General features: G+C 37.3%; 2 protein-coding genes and 1 pseudogene across 4 annotated transcripts in view; 1 reads left to right on the forward strand and 2 right to left on the reverse strand.

Moving 5' to 3' along the window:
* C2cd6 (C2 calcium dependent domain containing 6) overlaps positions 1-7,999 on the forward strand; it is a 78,708-nt gene extending 70,709 nt beyond the window's left edge. The window contains exons 15-16 of the mRNA XM_048345741.1: positions 1,446-5,063; positions 7,589-7,999. Coding sequence (XP_048201698.1) covers positions 1,446-5,063; positions 7,589-7,825 — 3,855 coding nt within the window. The 3' untranslated portion in view covers positions 7,826-7,999. The remainder of the gene's footprint in view (positions 1-1,445; positions 5,064-7,588) is intronic.
* Stradb (STE20 related adaptor beta) overlaps positions 3,967-16,382 on the reverse strand; it is a 29,798-nt gene continuing 17,382 nt past the window's right edge. The window contains exons 11-12 of one of the 3 annotated variants that reach the window (XR_007210736.1): positions 6,196-6,203; positions 3,967-3,977 (exon numbers count right to left, since the gene is read on the reverse strand). Coding sequence is in view for 2 of the 3 variants with exons in the window: in XM_048344961.1 (XP_048200918.1) it covers positions 15,551-15,694 (144 nt within the window). In the remaining variant the exon portion in view is untranslated. Of the gene's footprint in view, positions 3,978-6,195; positions 6,204-14,860; positions 15,695-16,382 lie in introns of those variants that run through there. The other 2 variants (XM_048344961.1, XM_048344962.1) reach the window with 2 other exon arrangements.
* Positions 12,143-12,947, reverse strand: LOC125350851 (annotated as a pseudogene).

Consider the following 16,382-nt stretch of genomic DNA (forward strand, 5'->3'; position numbering starts at 1 on the left):
GCACAGCTTAACCATGCCTCAAGACTGGTCTTTTGCTGGTTAATTGGAGATGTAGTCTCGTGGCCTTTATATCCAGTCTGGCTTCAAGCTGCAGCCCTCTCAAGTAGGTAGGATTACAGGCATGAGCCACTGGAGCCCAGCTTGTCTTAATCATTTCTAAGTCATATATAGTATACATTAAAAGACAAAATTCTACCTGATATATGTTAAGGAATTGAGTGGAAACTATTAAGATTGGAATTTTCAGATTTAAGGCAGATCATGAATGTCCCTGAGAGGCTTTAGAGAATGTGATACTTTTTATGCAACATCAATGACTTGCTTTCATCCCAAAATTTTTCCTTCATTACTGCTAAAATCGTAAATATATATGGATAATTATTTTATCTTAGTAAGAGCAACCTAGTGTCTAAGTGAAAGCAGCTAATACTGTAATTCAGTCACTTACGAGAAATTACTTACAGGGCTTTTAAATTTTAAAAAATACTTCCCAATAGAGTGTCACGCATCTGCAATCCTACCCATTCATGAAGCTGAAGAAGAGGATCACTTGAGCCTAGAAACTGTAGGCCAGCCTAGGCAACAAAATGAGATCCCACTCAAAAAAGAACAACAAAAACAAAAATTAAGAAACCTGTACTCCCTCCGACTCCCCCAAATTATTCCAGGTATTAAGTACTATCAGAATTAGGGGTTTGAAATCTTTTTTTTTTTTGGCCAGTCCTGGGCCTTGGACTCAGGGCCTGAGCACTGTCCCTGGCTTCTTCCCGCTCAAGGCTAGCACTCTGCCACTTGAGCCACAGCGCCGCTTCTGGCCGTTTTCTGTATATGTGGTGCTGGGGAATCGAACCTAGGGCCTCGTGTATCCGAGGCAGGCACTCTTGCCACTAGGCTATATCCCCAGCCCGGTTTGAAATCTTTGCATTAAAATATTATAGTATTTTTTTTCAAATTTTTATTATCAAACTGATGTACAGAGAGGTTACAGTTTCATACGTTAGGCATTGGATACATTTCTTTGTCCCTCATACCCCCCTCCCTTCTCCCCCTTTCCCTTCCCCCCCGCACCGGAGGTGTTCAGTTCACTTACACCAAACAGTTTTGCAAGTATTGCTTTTGTAGTTGTTTGTTTTTTTTTACCCTGTGTCTCTCAAATTTGCTATTCCCTTTCAATTTCCTACTTCCAATACCAGTATACACGGTTTCCAATATACTCAGATAAGATTACAGAGATAGTGTAGGTACAACCACAGGAAGGTGATAAATATTATAGTATTTTAATTTATATTTTTATTCCAGCTCAAATATTTTAAAGTAAAGTTGTTTTCTCTCTGTAAAAGATAGGATGATGGATAGAGATTGCTAGAGAAAATGTACTGGAAAATCCATTGTAAACTCAAAATAAATGCTACAGAGTTTCTTACGTTTCTATATTGCAATTTCAGGAATTCCAGGTGGGCAGTTTTGATCCTTTGCTAAGGAATATAAACAAAGAAATGCCAATCGGCCAAAGGAAAGAAGATATATACAAATGTGCAAACGTTCTAAGTCCAGAAGTTATAGAGCATGAAGATCAAGATCCTCCTTACCCAACACATTTAATAACTGAAGGTTCTACTAAATCTAAGAATACATGTCCAAACCTAAGAATACAGGTGTTTGACACAAAGAGTAAGTTGCCTCCTGAATCAAGCATCAATGCAATGAAGGCTTCAGATACTAAAGATAAGTTGACATATGAGGCTACTATCAGCACAGTAAAGGCTTCAGGTACTAAGAATAAGTTGTCACTTGACTCTACTATCAACACAGTAAAGTCCTCAGATACTACAAATAAGCTAACTCAGAGTCCTACTGAGAACACAACAAAGCCCTCAGCTACTGTGAATAAGTTAGTTCAAAACCCCTCTATGAACACAACGACGACTTGGGATACTAAGGCTAAGGTAGTCCGTGATTCTGGTATCACAAAGAAAATGTTAGAAACTACGGTAGAAGATCTATCAAATGTATCTTTACCAAACCTCCAAATAGAATCAATGACTGGAAATTCAAATACACCTGATTCCTCAAAGTCATTAAATCTTACTTCTGATATAGAAAATTTAAAGCAATTAATGTTACTTAAGTCAATTTTAAATCAAAATCTGCAATATCTCTCAGACAAGCTGTTTTCTAAGCCAGAAATTTATATGAATGTTGAAGCAATAAAGGATAGTTCTTCACTTGCATATGTTCAAGATACACCACCAAATAGTGGGGATGAGGAAGCATTTGCAAAACTCCAGGATAGAAACCACGGACTTTCAGGTGAAAGCATTTTAAGTTCGAAAACTCTTTTAAATCAAATTTTTAAAAATATTCCTGACAACATACTTCCCGCATCTCCAGAGATAAAAGATGTCTCTGAAAATCACTTAGAGGCTGATAGAAGAGATTTTCCAATGCAAAAGAAGAATAGTTTTAAAAAGAAACATTCAATAAGTGGACGTTCTAGCTCCAAATCAGATTTAAATGACCAAGTACATGACTACATCATAAAGCAAATATTTACTGCCCCAGTCTTCACCCAGTTGGGAATAGGAAGGAAAGAGCTGAGCGAGGCCCCAATGAACATGCGTGATCAGTTGTCCACACCTTGCCACAGACGTTCATCTGCAAATAGACCAGTTAATGATGGAGCAGAAGATGACAAAATACAGGTTAAACAGTCCAAATCTGTTATAAGCCAGATAATACAAACATTTCCCGTAGATACTCTTTTAGAATCTGGGATCATCAAAGTGATAGAACTTGATAAAGAACACCAAAGCTCTTTGCCCAATGAAGTGGCAGCCTCTTCTGAAGACGAGCCAAAGGATTCCACAGAGGGCAAGAGGAAAACGGAATCCTGGTCAGGGCAGACTGTATTTAGCATTGCTCAAAACACTAGTTCTCCTGTAAATAATATTGAATATATAGAAGGTTTTCAGAATGGCTCCATAGGAAATTTGAAATATTCAGTACTAGATGAAAAACCAAGTTCGTCAAGTGAAATTCAGTGGCTTGATGAAGAAAGTGATCTAACTTCTCCTTTAGAAATGTTACATAACTCATTAATAGGTAACTTTAAAGAGTCCAATGAAACAATGTTAAAATCCTTTTTAAAAAACATCTTTCATGTTTTTTTCAAATATAATCAGACTGAAAGAAAAAAATCACATGAAAAGGAGATAGAAAGACTAATTCAACATTCTTTACCAAGTAATACAGAAAACTTAGAAGAAATGCAACTAAATCTTAATGAAGCAGGCAGATTAGGCAGAAAATCCAGCTTGAGTCCAAAGCTTCGTTTGTTTCTAGAAGAGCTCTCAGAATCAGAAATTAAAAACTTAAAATCTGAGTTAAGTAAAAATATCCAGTGTTACCTTGTAGAAAGACTTTCAGAATCAGGCCATATGACCAAAGAAGACTTAGCAGAACTCTACCAAAATCTTCATTTCATGAATGAGAAAAAAGACCTGAAAGACCAAAATATTTCTCAGGAGAAATATTCAGAAATTGTAAAAGAGATCATGTCATTTGTAAATAATTTTAACCATCATTTCATTGACAAACACTTAGAAATAAAGCTAAAATCTTTTTTAAATGAAATTCTCCAGAACTATTTCCTTAAAAATCTTTCTGACAGTAGTTTATTACAAGAGACAGAATCTGTAACAAAAATATCTCCTCTAAGAATTGAACGTGCTTCAGTATGTTTGCATGACTTAGCCCAAGGTATTGCCCAGGGAAGTTTTAGTCAAAGGCTTGAAATAAACATGCAATATCCCTTAAATGAATCTCTACAAAAAAATCTTCCCACTTTATCAGAAAATGAATTACTAAGTATCAGAACTGATTTAACCAAACACGTTCAGGAACTTTTTATGGATAAACTTTCAAAATCAGGACTAATGACAGAAAGGCAATTAAGGGGGATCAATCATCATATAAATCTGCGCAATCTTACATCTAGGCCGTTAGAATGCATAGACACAGGTTTGCCTTTTAGAAATGAAGATTGCTTTGTGGAGGAACATGTAGACATGCAAAATAAATATTCAGAAACTGGTCAAAACACTCTGCAAAATGTTCCTGGGGATACAGGCAAAGACACAGAATTGAAGAGGAAGGAAGAAAAGGGCAATCCATTCTTATTCAATGTAAAAGAAGATCCGTCAACAATTAAAGAAAATCATCACTCTAGAGAAGGAGTAAAAGCACTAAGTTTAACAAAAGTACAACCTACTTCCAAGGAAAGTATCCCAGTGATTCTATTAGGTAAGTCCTCTGAAGGACTTGCAGAGCTGGTGCTTAAGAAACCCAAGAAAGACCATAGCTTCATACAAGTTACTCAAGCAGAAAAGTCTGTTTATAAAACAGAGACTCCAGACCTACATAGTTGGGATGATAAACCAAAAATAATTCAGTCAAAAGATTTCTTTGAAAGGACATTGGAAGCAAATCCTCTTGGAAGCAGGGAGAGTATTAATATATGTAAATTGACTGTTCAGGAAAATCCTGTAGCCCCATTGTCACCATGTGCAAGAATTTCTAGTTGCAAAATGCCAAGGGAAGATGAAGAACATTTAAATAGATTCACTTTCTCTTCCTGGCAAACTAACACGGTGATTCAGTTCAATTCAGAGAGTGAGGAACCATCGAAATTAGACCAGTATTGTCAGAGATTAAAAGTAAATAACAACAACAATAAAGAACGCTTAATAACTTTTACACAATTCAAGAAAGAAATACAAACTCTTTGTCTAAATCCAAATGAAATTTGCAATGAAAACTATGCCAAGACTCCGGAATTACAATCACCTAAAGATGAAGAAAAGTCAAAACCATCGTTTTTCCCAGAAGTATTGAAGAGAGAAAACATAAAACTCAAAGTTCGAAAAGAAACTATTGCCAAACCAAAAAGGTCACTTGACAAGATTGTAGGGACACCGTCTGACGCCCTGCCGGCTGCCAGAAACGATCCAAAGAAAGCTGTCCCAAAGACTTTGCCTCAGTGCACTGCCAGAAGTACTATACATGTAATAATGTTTTTCTCTAAGTTTTCTCCTTCTGTATTTGGAAAATTACTGGGAATCATTTACCATAGCACATATATGCATGAATGCAAATGTGTGTGTAACTTTAATTGTGCCAGCATGTACAGACCTCAAGTTTAAAAATATTTATGAAATTCAAACATCTCACGATTCAAAATATCACACACACACACACACACACACACACACACACACACACACACGGTGCCTTTGTAAGAAATTAGTAAATGGCACCCTCTCTGGGGCATGAATTAGCAAAGGTTTTCCTCTGAGCAAACCCTCCAGCTTCGAGCAGCCTAGAGCCAAGGCTTATGCCTGGTTGGAGAGCAGCCCTGACTTAATTAACCAGGGACTGGTGTGCAACCCAGCCTGTATACAGTGGCTAAACAATGTAGAAACCTAATGGGGGGGGGGGAGTGTCTTCCCAAAGTTTTAATTGTAAAAACACAGGCTTTCTCCAAATAGTGAAATGTGCAACTTATTCTCTTAAGAATTAGGGATAGGCATAATCTCCCTTCCTTCCTTCCCTATCTCTGTCTCTGTCTGTCTCTGTCTCTGTCTGTCTGTCGCTCTCTCTTTCCTTTCTTGCTGGATTTTTAGTTCAACTCCAGTACTCTACCCCTGAGTTACACCTCCACCTTGAGCTTTTTTCTGGTTAAGAGTCTCATGAAGATCACCAATTTAATTTCCTTTAGAAAGGATCAGTATGTGCAGCTAAATCATGGGTTCCAGTATAATTTCCTCAACCTCCTCTTCTCATTACATTCATCACTCCTCTGTGTACTTCAGCTCTCTTACACTGACTCAGCTCCAGAGGGGACAAAATAAATTACTAAAGCCCAGGGAACAATTCAGAATTTCAAATACTAGATTCAGCTTTCCTTTTTAAAAAGAAATTTATTGTCAGGGGGAGAGGGGATTCAGGGGAAAAATGAGGGAGGAGGTAACAAGTTGAACAAGACAAATTGTCAAAGTGATGTACAGAGGGGTTACAGTTTCATACGTAAGGCAGTGAGTACATTATCAAACATTTGAGAGATGAACAGTGATTTAATGCTTCCCTAAGCAAAACACATGGCCAACAACAAAACCTTAACATCTTCAAATCCCAAACTTTAAAATCTAAAGCCGGCTTCACAAGACTCTAGCTGACATTAGTATGGAAAACCTTGCAGGACATGTGACTTTTGATGACCTTATTTCCAAGAAAAATGCAGTGTCATTTAATCAAAATGTCACATCAGGCTGGGGATATGGCCTAGTGGCAAGAGTGCTTGCCTCGTATACATGAGGCCCTGGGTTCAATTCCCCAGCACCACATATACAGAAAACAGCCAGAAGTGGCGCTGTGGCTCAAGTGGCAGAGTGCTAGCCTTGAGCAAAAAGAAGCCAGGGACAGTGCTCAGGCCCTGAGTCCAAGCCCCAGGACTGGCCAAAAAAAAAAAAAAAGTCACATCATTATGAAATTTGATGATTTAGGAAAAAATTGTGTTTGGTGGCTAATTTCCAATTAACTTTAAAATTTTTTAATTTTTCCCTATTTCTTAACAGTTCTCTTTTTAAATCCATTCACAAAAATTAAATAAGCACTGTGTGCTGAATTTTGAACACCTCCTTCCCCGCAAAAAAGTCTCATGGATTTTGCTGCCTAGGCTGGCTTTGAACCTCTATCCTCAGATCTCAGCTTCCTGAGCAGCTTGGGTTGCAGGCGTATGCCCCCAGCACCCAGTTTGTACATTAAAAAAAAACAAACAACAAAAAACTCTTTTTAGTGCAAACATTACAAGCATATTGTTGAATGTTATTCTCTATCTTATGGTCTCTCTGTATGTGTGTAATGTATTTAGTGTACACATACATAGTATATACATATACTAACATGTATATTAACTGCTAAAGATTGATCAAAATTTAGGTAATGTAAAAAGTAAAATATACTATTCAGGAGGCTGAAAATTGTGGTTCCAAACCAGCCTAGGCAGGCAAATCTGAGAGACTCTTATCGCCAATTAACCAGCAAAAAGCTGAAAGTAGAAGTATGGCTCAATGGTAGAGCACCAGCCTTGAACAAAAAAGCAAAGAAAGAGCAAGAGCTCCTGAGTTAATGCACCAGAACTAGCATGTGCACACACACACACATACACACAAGAGTACGATAGAAAAGTTCACATTTGTATTTAGGATCAAGAAAGAGGTTATTATGGTAGAGGATTGCAAAGTAGACTCTGCAACTTTTCCTAGGAGTCTGACCTCAAAGTACAGCTTTCTTACATTTTTCTGGTATCCCACTTCATATCTTCCATCCCCTTTGGATTAGCAGATCCTTTGAAACAATGAGATTTTTTAATATGGTTTCTAAGATGTGATCTAATGTGGAGAATTCAGTGGAGGGTATAAATTGTGGACTTCCAAGAAGCATGCAATGCCTTTATTCTTTGTCTTATAAATTTAAAATGTATTTTTGAGAAACCTAACTTGCCAACTTAATATTTTATTTTAATATTCAGGATTATTTGGATAAATTTGAGGATTTACATGTAGCCTCGCTTAACCAACCTAAAAAATCAAGAACACGACCTTTAGGAAGGAACCCAGATGACAGCTATAATCGGGCAAAACAGTGTATGAGACCGTACACTGCACCAGAGCCTAACAAACGACGAGGGAGCACCACTGGGAAAGTCTCATGTCCTCGAATTATTACAGCAGATTTAAGTCATACGTGGGGCAGAAACCCAAATTAAGTGCATAAAATGTGGTCCAAAAAACTAAAGGGGGTGTTGGACAATGTCCATTCATTTGTTCTACATGCAAATGTTAAACAGTTCAAATTGATATGTCAGGCTAATTAGTTTACCATTTCTCCACTACCAAAATGGCTTGGAGATCTGTACATGGCTGTAATAGAAGTCATTAACCAAACTTGATCTTGTTCTGGCTAAAATAAAAGGTAAATGCATTTGATGTAATCATATTTTGTTTATAAACCTTAGGGAATACATGCACAAATATATATATTCATCTGATACTAATTTGCAGTTTTGTTTCCCAGCTTTTTCCTTATGTATAAATGTCACTTCAATTCTGTTTGTAGTGAATGTGTAACTTCCTCCAACACTCTAAATTATCCTGTCCTCCTAGTTTGCAGGTATTCCATTTGCAGTTACCTATGTTTAGCCTTTTGTTTTTACTCAAATGTATTCCTTACCTGCAGTTATACTTTAGATTCAACAGCAGTTTGCAATTGTCTGGTCTTTCAGAATGCTGGTTATTAACATCATCTAATATTGCACCTCTTTACACTATGAATAAAGATCTAATACTAATTCCTGAAGTATTTCCTATGCTGGAATGACTAACTTGAAAAACTGTAGAAGGGCTTTTATAACTGCCCCAAACTCAAGAAACTAGGAACTTTTGACAATATTGTAGAAACAGTGCAGTATATCACCTACATTGACATAAGATTTAGACCAGAAACTTCTGATAATTAGTCCTATTTATATAAAGCATAATATGTATTGAAATTTGGTTCACTCTTACAAAGCAAAAATTTTGATTTATAGTATTATTTTCAGTTTCAACTTTTCTAGCTGAAATCAAAGAGCATGGAATTGAATAGAATTGGCTATGGAAAACATAATTCTCTGTGTTTCTTTCAATGTTATAAGCAAGGAGATGATTTTTAAAACTTTGAAACCAAAAGTGTCCACACATATAAGATGATTCAACTTGGGGATTCTTGTTTTTATTTACAATGGTTTGAACGTCATACTCATTCAGTAGCAACTGAATTTTGATGTTTTGTTTGAACCTAGTGATATTTGATACAGTACATGGTACTGAACTGCAACTAGAAGACACAGCTTCTAGTTAGCACTGCAAAAACAAGGGGAAGCATCAGACTCTCTAAGACATGCCATGTTGCTAAGCCACAAAATTGGGTAAGTTGGGTATATTTAATGCATTTTCCAGTGAACTTTCTGTGCAGCCCAGGCAAAATTACACTCCTCCTTCCTCGCCTCCTAAGTATGGGGATTGCAAAGGTACACAGCCATGCTCAGTAGGATACTTTCACTGTACAAATGGTTTATTTGGATGAAACCCCATCATAACTCAAGGAATATTTGTACTTGTTTCAGTTGGCATTTGCTGGGAAAACACACCACCAGATCTTTTAAAGAGAAGGAATACAGGGAGTTCATTTTATGCATCATGGACCAAGGCTAAAAAGCCAAATGAGATAGTGAAGGAACCCAGAGAGCCCCAAGACCAGGAACTACTTACTCCCACCATTCAAGTGCAAGGGAAACAGGAGCAAGTGGTGTTACCAGAATCTTGAAGTCAGAAAACAAAGACAGCCACTACCAAGAACATCAGAAGATGTAGAAACTGGGCAAAGGATGAGAAATCACCACTTCTCTTCTTTCTCCCAGCTGAGCTTTCACTGCTGTCTCTCTGGACACAGAAGAGCGAGGGTGCCTTGCAAATGGAGTTTCCAGGGAAGCAGAAAAGTAAAAAAAAAAAAATGGATTGAGAGCTAATAAGCAACTGTTTTAGTACTACTTACAAGGAAAACCACTGATCTGGCTTGAAGTAAAATGGGATATAGTTACTAGATGGAAATCTTAAATCTCATAAAATTTTCTTTTCAGGTCTTTTCCCCATACACTTTATTCAAAAGAGAATTTCTTAAATATTAAATGTCTGCAATAGTCCAGACACTTGCTAAGTACTAGGATTATACTAGTGACTAAAACAACAACAACATTCTTGAAGAGTGTTGTTTATTGGGGACACAAATACAGAAATAATTAACAACATTTGTGTACTTGCTGATGGGGAAAGCTCTATATCCTAATTCAAGGAACCTGTGATTGCTAACTTAGTGAAAATGCCTACATGTTAATTCTAGAGTTTACAAACAGTACATTATGTTACACAACTAAAGGGGATCAAGGTTGCTAAGCAGCTTACACAAGGCAGGGAAATTATTACAAACTATATGGCTATACCCAAGGCAATCTTTTTTTTTTTTTTTTTAGGAAAAACGAATAAACATACCTTTAATTCACACATTACAAAAAAAAAAAAAAAAGACAAAAGACCATAAGAATTTATGCACTGGTTCTACATCAGCAATACCAGCTTCCAATGTACTGATTATAAACTGGATGTGTTTGGTGTTGGCACAACTTAAATACAAAGCACAAAAACAATTCTGTTTAAGGAAAAACAAAAACAAAACAAACAACAAAAACCCACCATTACAACAATGTCTTAAAAAAAGGGGGGGCGCAAATCAAATCTCAGACAGATTGAAGATCAAAACCTTTTGGAGAATTTCTTGAAAGGAAAAAAAATCATTTATTTGAACAGTATGTCATTTTATTTTATCTAAAAACAGAATAAGCACATTAAGTGCTGAACATTTCCATAAAATTTTAAGTCATTATCCAAAATGACTCTTCCTCTGTATAAAAAGTGTTAATAACATTCAACAATTTTTCTTCTTAATGCTTATATGGTGTCCTTTTGCCCCCCTGCCTGCAGTTGAAACAAAAGCAGTTAGTCCAAACTCCCTCTGAATTCATTTGATTTGGGAGAGAAGAGTCAATGAAGGAAAACAGAAGATACACAAGTTTGCAAAGTTAAAGCTGACTTTACATCTCTAATCTATTAATGGCACTATGGGCAAAATACAGGGTACGATATAACTTTTATCTTGGTTGACATATTAAAATGACTTAGTCACTTTAAAAAGGATCTGAAGAATTGCTTTAAGGACCTGTTTTGAAAATGCAATTATTTATACTGCTTCATAAATGGAAAATTACTGTAAAAAAAAGGAATGATTTAAAAAACGTGAGAACAAGGATATTCAGAACCGAGTAGAACTCACATGATAGTAGTACTCTGGTGACAAACAGCACTGTGCAGACACCTAGAAGCAGTGTGTGGGCCTCATGGCCCACCCTATGTACACGCTCCAAAATGTGATATGCAATGCTTCACAATGGGAAAAAAGCCATAGCTCATACAAAAGCATTTTCATAAAATTCTCACAAATGTTTTTAAAAAATATAAAAGAAGATGCACAGATTTTCTCTGCATGCACAGGCAGTGCTTGGTGAGAACAAAGTTAGGCAGGCACAGTGGAGAGAGCACAGGAAATGTCTCAACAAGGAGTTAAGCTGGACCAAGCAGCTGTAATTTTATAACTTAAAAAAGTTAGAATTAAAAAATATCAGAATGTACATATATTAACTGTCATGTTCAGTCCTTAAATGCCTACAGATCATTCCTTGTTCAGCTTATCTGTCCTGGTATAGTTTTCATAAAAAATCAGGAATTCATGAGTTTAAGTTGCCTCTGGCCCAAGAAAATATCCTAAGGTCTAAGCAGACTTAGATTTAAAGAGCAATGTTCTCCATTTAAAAATAAAGTAGTACAAAAGGGCTAACAAAACCCTAACAGTGCCAATCATTGCAGAGAAAGTCTGTTGCAACTCTTTTACAAGCTGGCCTTCAGAACACAGGAAACAGGTTAAAAAAATTAGCCTTAATTTACAATACAATTGTTTTCAAATCTGATTTTTAGTACAAAATTTCATAAATCAGGTCTCTGTGGATCCTACACAATCATAAAGGCTAAATTCAAATTCTATACTTTACAAACAAGTCTGAAAAAGGAGGGACTAAAGTCTGGGAGAATGGTCTCTGGGTGTTACTACTGGCCTCAAAAAAAGTAGTGCTACAGATTTCTGTGCAAAGAGAATATGCTGTTCAAACATTTTCCTATTTCAAGGCATGAAAATATTATATTAGATAGAAGAAACAGGAAAATTACTTGTAACAAATTAAAAAGAGGTACAAACACACCGATCCCTGTCTAGCAGTATATAAAGCATATTGGGCTCAGAATTTGTCTGTTGCTAGCACCTGGCTTCTTACGATGCCCTTATACCATATAATCAGACTGAAAATGCAAATCATCATTACGAAAAATCCCTAGTGGCCATACCTCACTCCCTTAAATTCAGGTTTTCACGAGCTTGCAGGTAAAACTGAGGTTGTCCTTTGAAGGTACTTGACTACCTCCTGCCAGGGAGATGAATGCCATTAACTTGGGGCAGGAAAGGCAGTAAGAGCTCCAATTGTGCAAAAAGTGAGAAGTGGTCGGAGGGGATGAGTGGATGTGGACAGCCGGTGATATTATTCTCAACTAGCCAATGGTGGTCCAGAGGTCCCAGGATGGCTAAAGTGTTTAGCTGAGGTTTAGAATAAAAGATGTAGTCAATTATACCCTTGAAATCAAATGTGTAATTCGTGTAAGGCATCAGACCGCTCTCATAGGCACTCTCTAACATGAAACTGTGAGTGGTCATCCCGTTCTTCCCATTGCAGCTGAAGTTGGTGAGACTCTCATTATATCTCAGCTCCTTAAAATCTTTATGGTTTGTTTCTACTCCACCAGTGCTCAACGATTCTACAACACCAGAGTCTGGCAAAGAATTCAGATCTGCACATAAGACAAGTGGAATAGTTCCAAATTCTCCCAACACACTGGACTTGAGGCTTCATGAGGCTTTATCAATAATGTTCTTCACATCATAGTTTGTACCAACTTCACATCCAAGTATTCAGAGTCCCAAGGCATATGAGCATTAGCCACAAGAATAAGTTGTTTTTCGGTTCCAAGATGTGGTTTGCCAGATGACATTTCAATCAACTCTTTTCGAAGCTCTAGCAATATTGCAACTCCAATGTTATCTTTTGTCATGACTCTATTCAGCATAGCTTCAGACCCTTCTGAATTTGCCATTGCTAGCTGATTAAATTCAACAGTGTGTTTCTGAACCAAAGTAAATAGTCAGAAGAAATCAACAGGCAACAAAGGATGGGCATGCTGGAACTACTCCACAGGGAAGCGGGATCCTGATGGCTGCTGGGTGTGTGGAGCAGGGAGCTCGTTCTGCTGACCGGCGCCCACGCTCACAGCGCACACGGTGGGCCAGAGACCCAAGGCAATCAAAGAGTCTTTTTTGTGTTTTGTTTTTGCCAGTCCTGGGGCTTGAACTCAGGGCCTGAGCACTGTCCCTGGCTTCTTTTTGTTCAAGGCTAGCACTCTACCACTTGAGCCACAGTGCCACTTCTGGCTTTTTCCTATATATGTGGTGCTGAGGAATCAAACCCAGGGCATCATATATACAAGGCGAGCACTTTACCACTAGGCCATATTCCCAGCCCTTAAAGAGTCATTAAAGAGCAAAGAGAAAGAAAGACAGAAAAATGATACCGTGAGGACTCATGCCAACATTGCTGACTTTGGAGGTACACAAAGAAGTCCACAAGCTGAGCAAGATAGTCAGCTTCCAAAAGCTGGAGAGGACGGACAAACATTTTTGTCTAGAGCACCCAGAGGAATGTAGCTTACTGATGGCTTGATTTTACCCAATTGAGACCCTTTGGAACTTCTGAATAATAGAACTGCAAAAAGAATTGGTGGTGTTTAAAGGAGGTTTGTGGAAATTTGTTATGGTAGCTATAGAAAATCAATACAAAAGGTGACTATGGTATAAAATTCAAGTCATTCATGCACACAGTGAAGCGATCCATCAAACAGCTACTGCAATGGTTAATTTTATTTCAACAGGACAGGGCCACAAGGTGGGGGTGTAGCCATTTGGCCATTTATTATTCTGGGTGCTTCTGCATGAGATTATCGTTTCAGTTGGTAGGTTGAGTGAAGCAGATAGCCTTCTGTAGTTAGGTGGACCTCATAAAACAGTCAAAAGAGTTTTTTCCTGCCCCATAGCTTTTGTACTGGGACATCAGTATTTCCTTGTCTTTGAAAGCAAACTGAAACATTACTTTGTCCTGGGTCTTGATTCTGATAATCAAAGATCACTTTGGGCTAGAACTCGGTCATTGTTACTCGGGTCCCCAGTTCAACCTCCATAGTTATATGAACTAGTTTCATAAAATCTCTGTATGTATGCATGTAATCCACACAAACATATTTTATATGCACAAACTATGAATACACTTTCTGTTAGCTGTGTCACTGGAGAACACTAATATACCTATGGTAGATGTGGGAAGTACCATTCATGATCCTCCTCCTAACTTCTGCACTCTACTCACGCAGGAAAATCTGAACACATTCAAGAGGCTGTGTAAAATTCCTGTGGGCTTCAGAAGGGGAAGTACTCACCTCCAGTAGGATGAACGACAATGCCCACCACTCAGCGGGGTTTAGGACTTCTACTGGTCCTCAGCCCCTCCTACTCCACAGTCCATTCAAAATGCTCTCACTCTCAGCTTTCACCCTAGTGCATCTTAGTGGGTCCACTGATGAGTGTAAACCCAATGTTAATTCTTGAGGGGGTCTAGTCAATAAACATTTCAAAAAAGATTGTGTTTCAAGTTGCCTGTTCATTTGTATATTATTTATACTTGGGGTTTCAAATTTCTAGTCTTAAGTTAAAAGTAACTTGTAATATAAGTGAGACTGTATAGATGAAGCAAATCAACTGACATCAACTCCTATTAACCTGAGTTTAAATTACAAACTCTTTTTGCTTATAAGGAAATTGCATTAAGAGTCCTAGGGTCTTAAATGTTGTATCCCTACAATAATTATGTAACAGGTAAGCATGCCTTCTGCCAAAATCATGTAGGTCAGTATGTTTGAGAAATGGCTTTTCTTGGCAAAACAGAGTAGAATCTGTTTTCCAGCTTTGTCAAACCACACAATAAAAATAAGTAAAAGCATAATCCAATTCATTAAGTTTTTATTGAGCACCCACAAAGTACATGAATTTAGGATCTATAATTTACATAACTAGAAAAGTGTTGCTAGGCCCCTTCATTTTTATAAAAAGCAAATGATATTTTCTCTATTCATTTCAAGTGAATCATTAAATGTGAGTGAGGCTCAGGTTGATGTTACAATACGTATTAACAGAATAAGAAGGAGAAATATACATATTTCCCTTCTCCAGAAAAGGGTATGGTGCCATAATAAACTAGCCTGTTGGTCTAAGTAGCTGATAAAAAGGCTAGATAATCTTCAAGAACAAGATATCCTGGGAAGCACTGTACCCTGAGGAAAGCAAGATATAGGGAAAAAAATGGCTCAAAAATTACATTGAGAGATCAAGAGAAGAGTGGTCACAGCTTGCTATGTGTGTGTGTGTGAGGGGGGAGGGGGATAATGAAGAAGAGATGACACTAACTGTAGCTAGAGGAGTAATTCTGATGTTGCCCTGGAGTTCTGAAGGCACTCTGACATAGCAAAGGGCTAGAAACTCATGCCCTGTGAACAGAGTGGTTTACATGATAGATTCTCCAGTGCACCAACTGTATTTTCAAGTATAATTCTGGTATTTTTTACCTAGCAATACAGCAGAACAAGCAGCAAGGAGAAAGTGTCAAGTATATAGGACATGAAATGGTTTGGCAGCCCTATAAGTCCCAGTTGGGGTCTTTTTCATCAGGAAGATCACATTGTGGCTCAGTCCAAGGCAACACTGGAGGCATTGCTTCCGATGGCTTGTTATAGGCAGGGGGCAACAGGGAGAGAATGCAATCCCGACTTTCTTCTTTCATCTGTTAAAGACATTCAAAATAAAGTCAAGATAAGGCTCATAACTAAATCAGTCTTATGAGCAACAAGCAAGTTTTAAAGGATTCACAAAAATATTTGAAATTATTTTCAGATATCTTCTCTAAATGCCTTTGGCTCTGTTCATCAGAGAATAGGAATTATTAATACATTGATTTTATCAGAATTATTTCTAGCCAATACAGAAAAAGAAATTGTCTCTGCATTAATTAAAATGTACACTAAGTATATAGTGGCATATGATAAGACAGTTTCTTTTTACTCATTTTGTTTTGCAGAAGGGAAATCTTTTAGAGTCTATTAATTAAATTTTCAAAGATGGCTTTTTTTCAATTCAGTAATCATTTTTTTATCTTTTTTATTGTTAAGGTGTTGTACAGAGGAGTTACCGTTTCACAAGTCAGGTAATGAGTATATTTCTTTTTGGGCAATGTCAACCATTCCTTTGCTTTCTCACAGTTTTCCCCTCCAAACCCCAACCCACAAGTTGCACTTCATTTTCCACATAGTATCTACTGAGTATCACATCTGCATTTGTTCACCTTTTGTCCATCCATTTCAGCTCCCCCCCTGGCTCTCCTCAAAAGAACAAAACAAAACAAAACAAAAAAACAAGAAAAAGGAAAACCAAACATCACCATCTCCACAAAAATGTACTCTTTAACTTTATGA

The sequence above is a fragment of the Perognathus longimembris genome, chromosome 4, assembly GCF_023159225.1.
Source record: "Perognathus longimembris pacificus isolate PPM17 chromosome 4, ASM2315922v1, whole genome shotgun sequence".
NCBI classification, from domain to species: domain Eukaryota; kingdom Metazoa; phylum Chordata; class Mammalia; order Rodentia; family Heteromyidae; genus Perognathus; species Perognathus longimembris.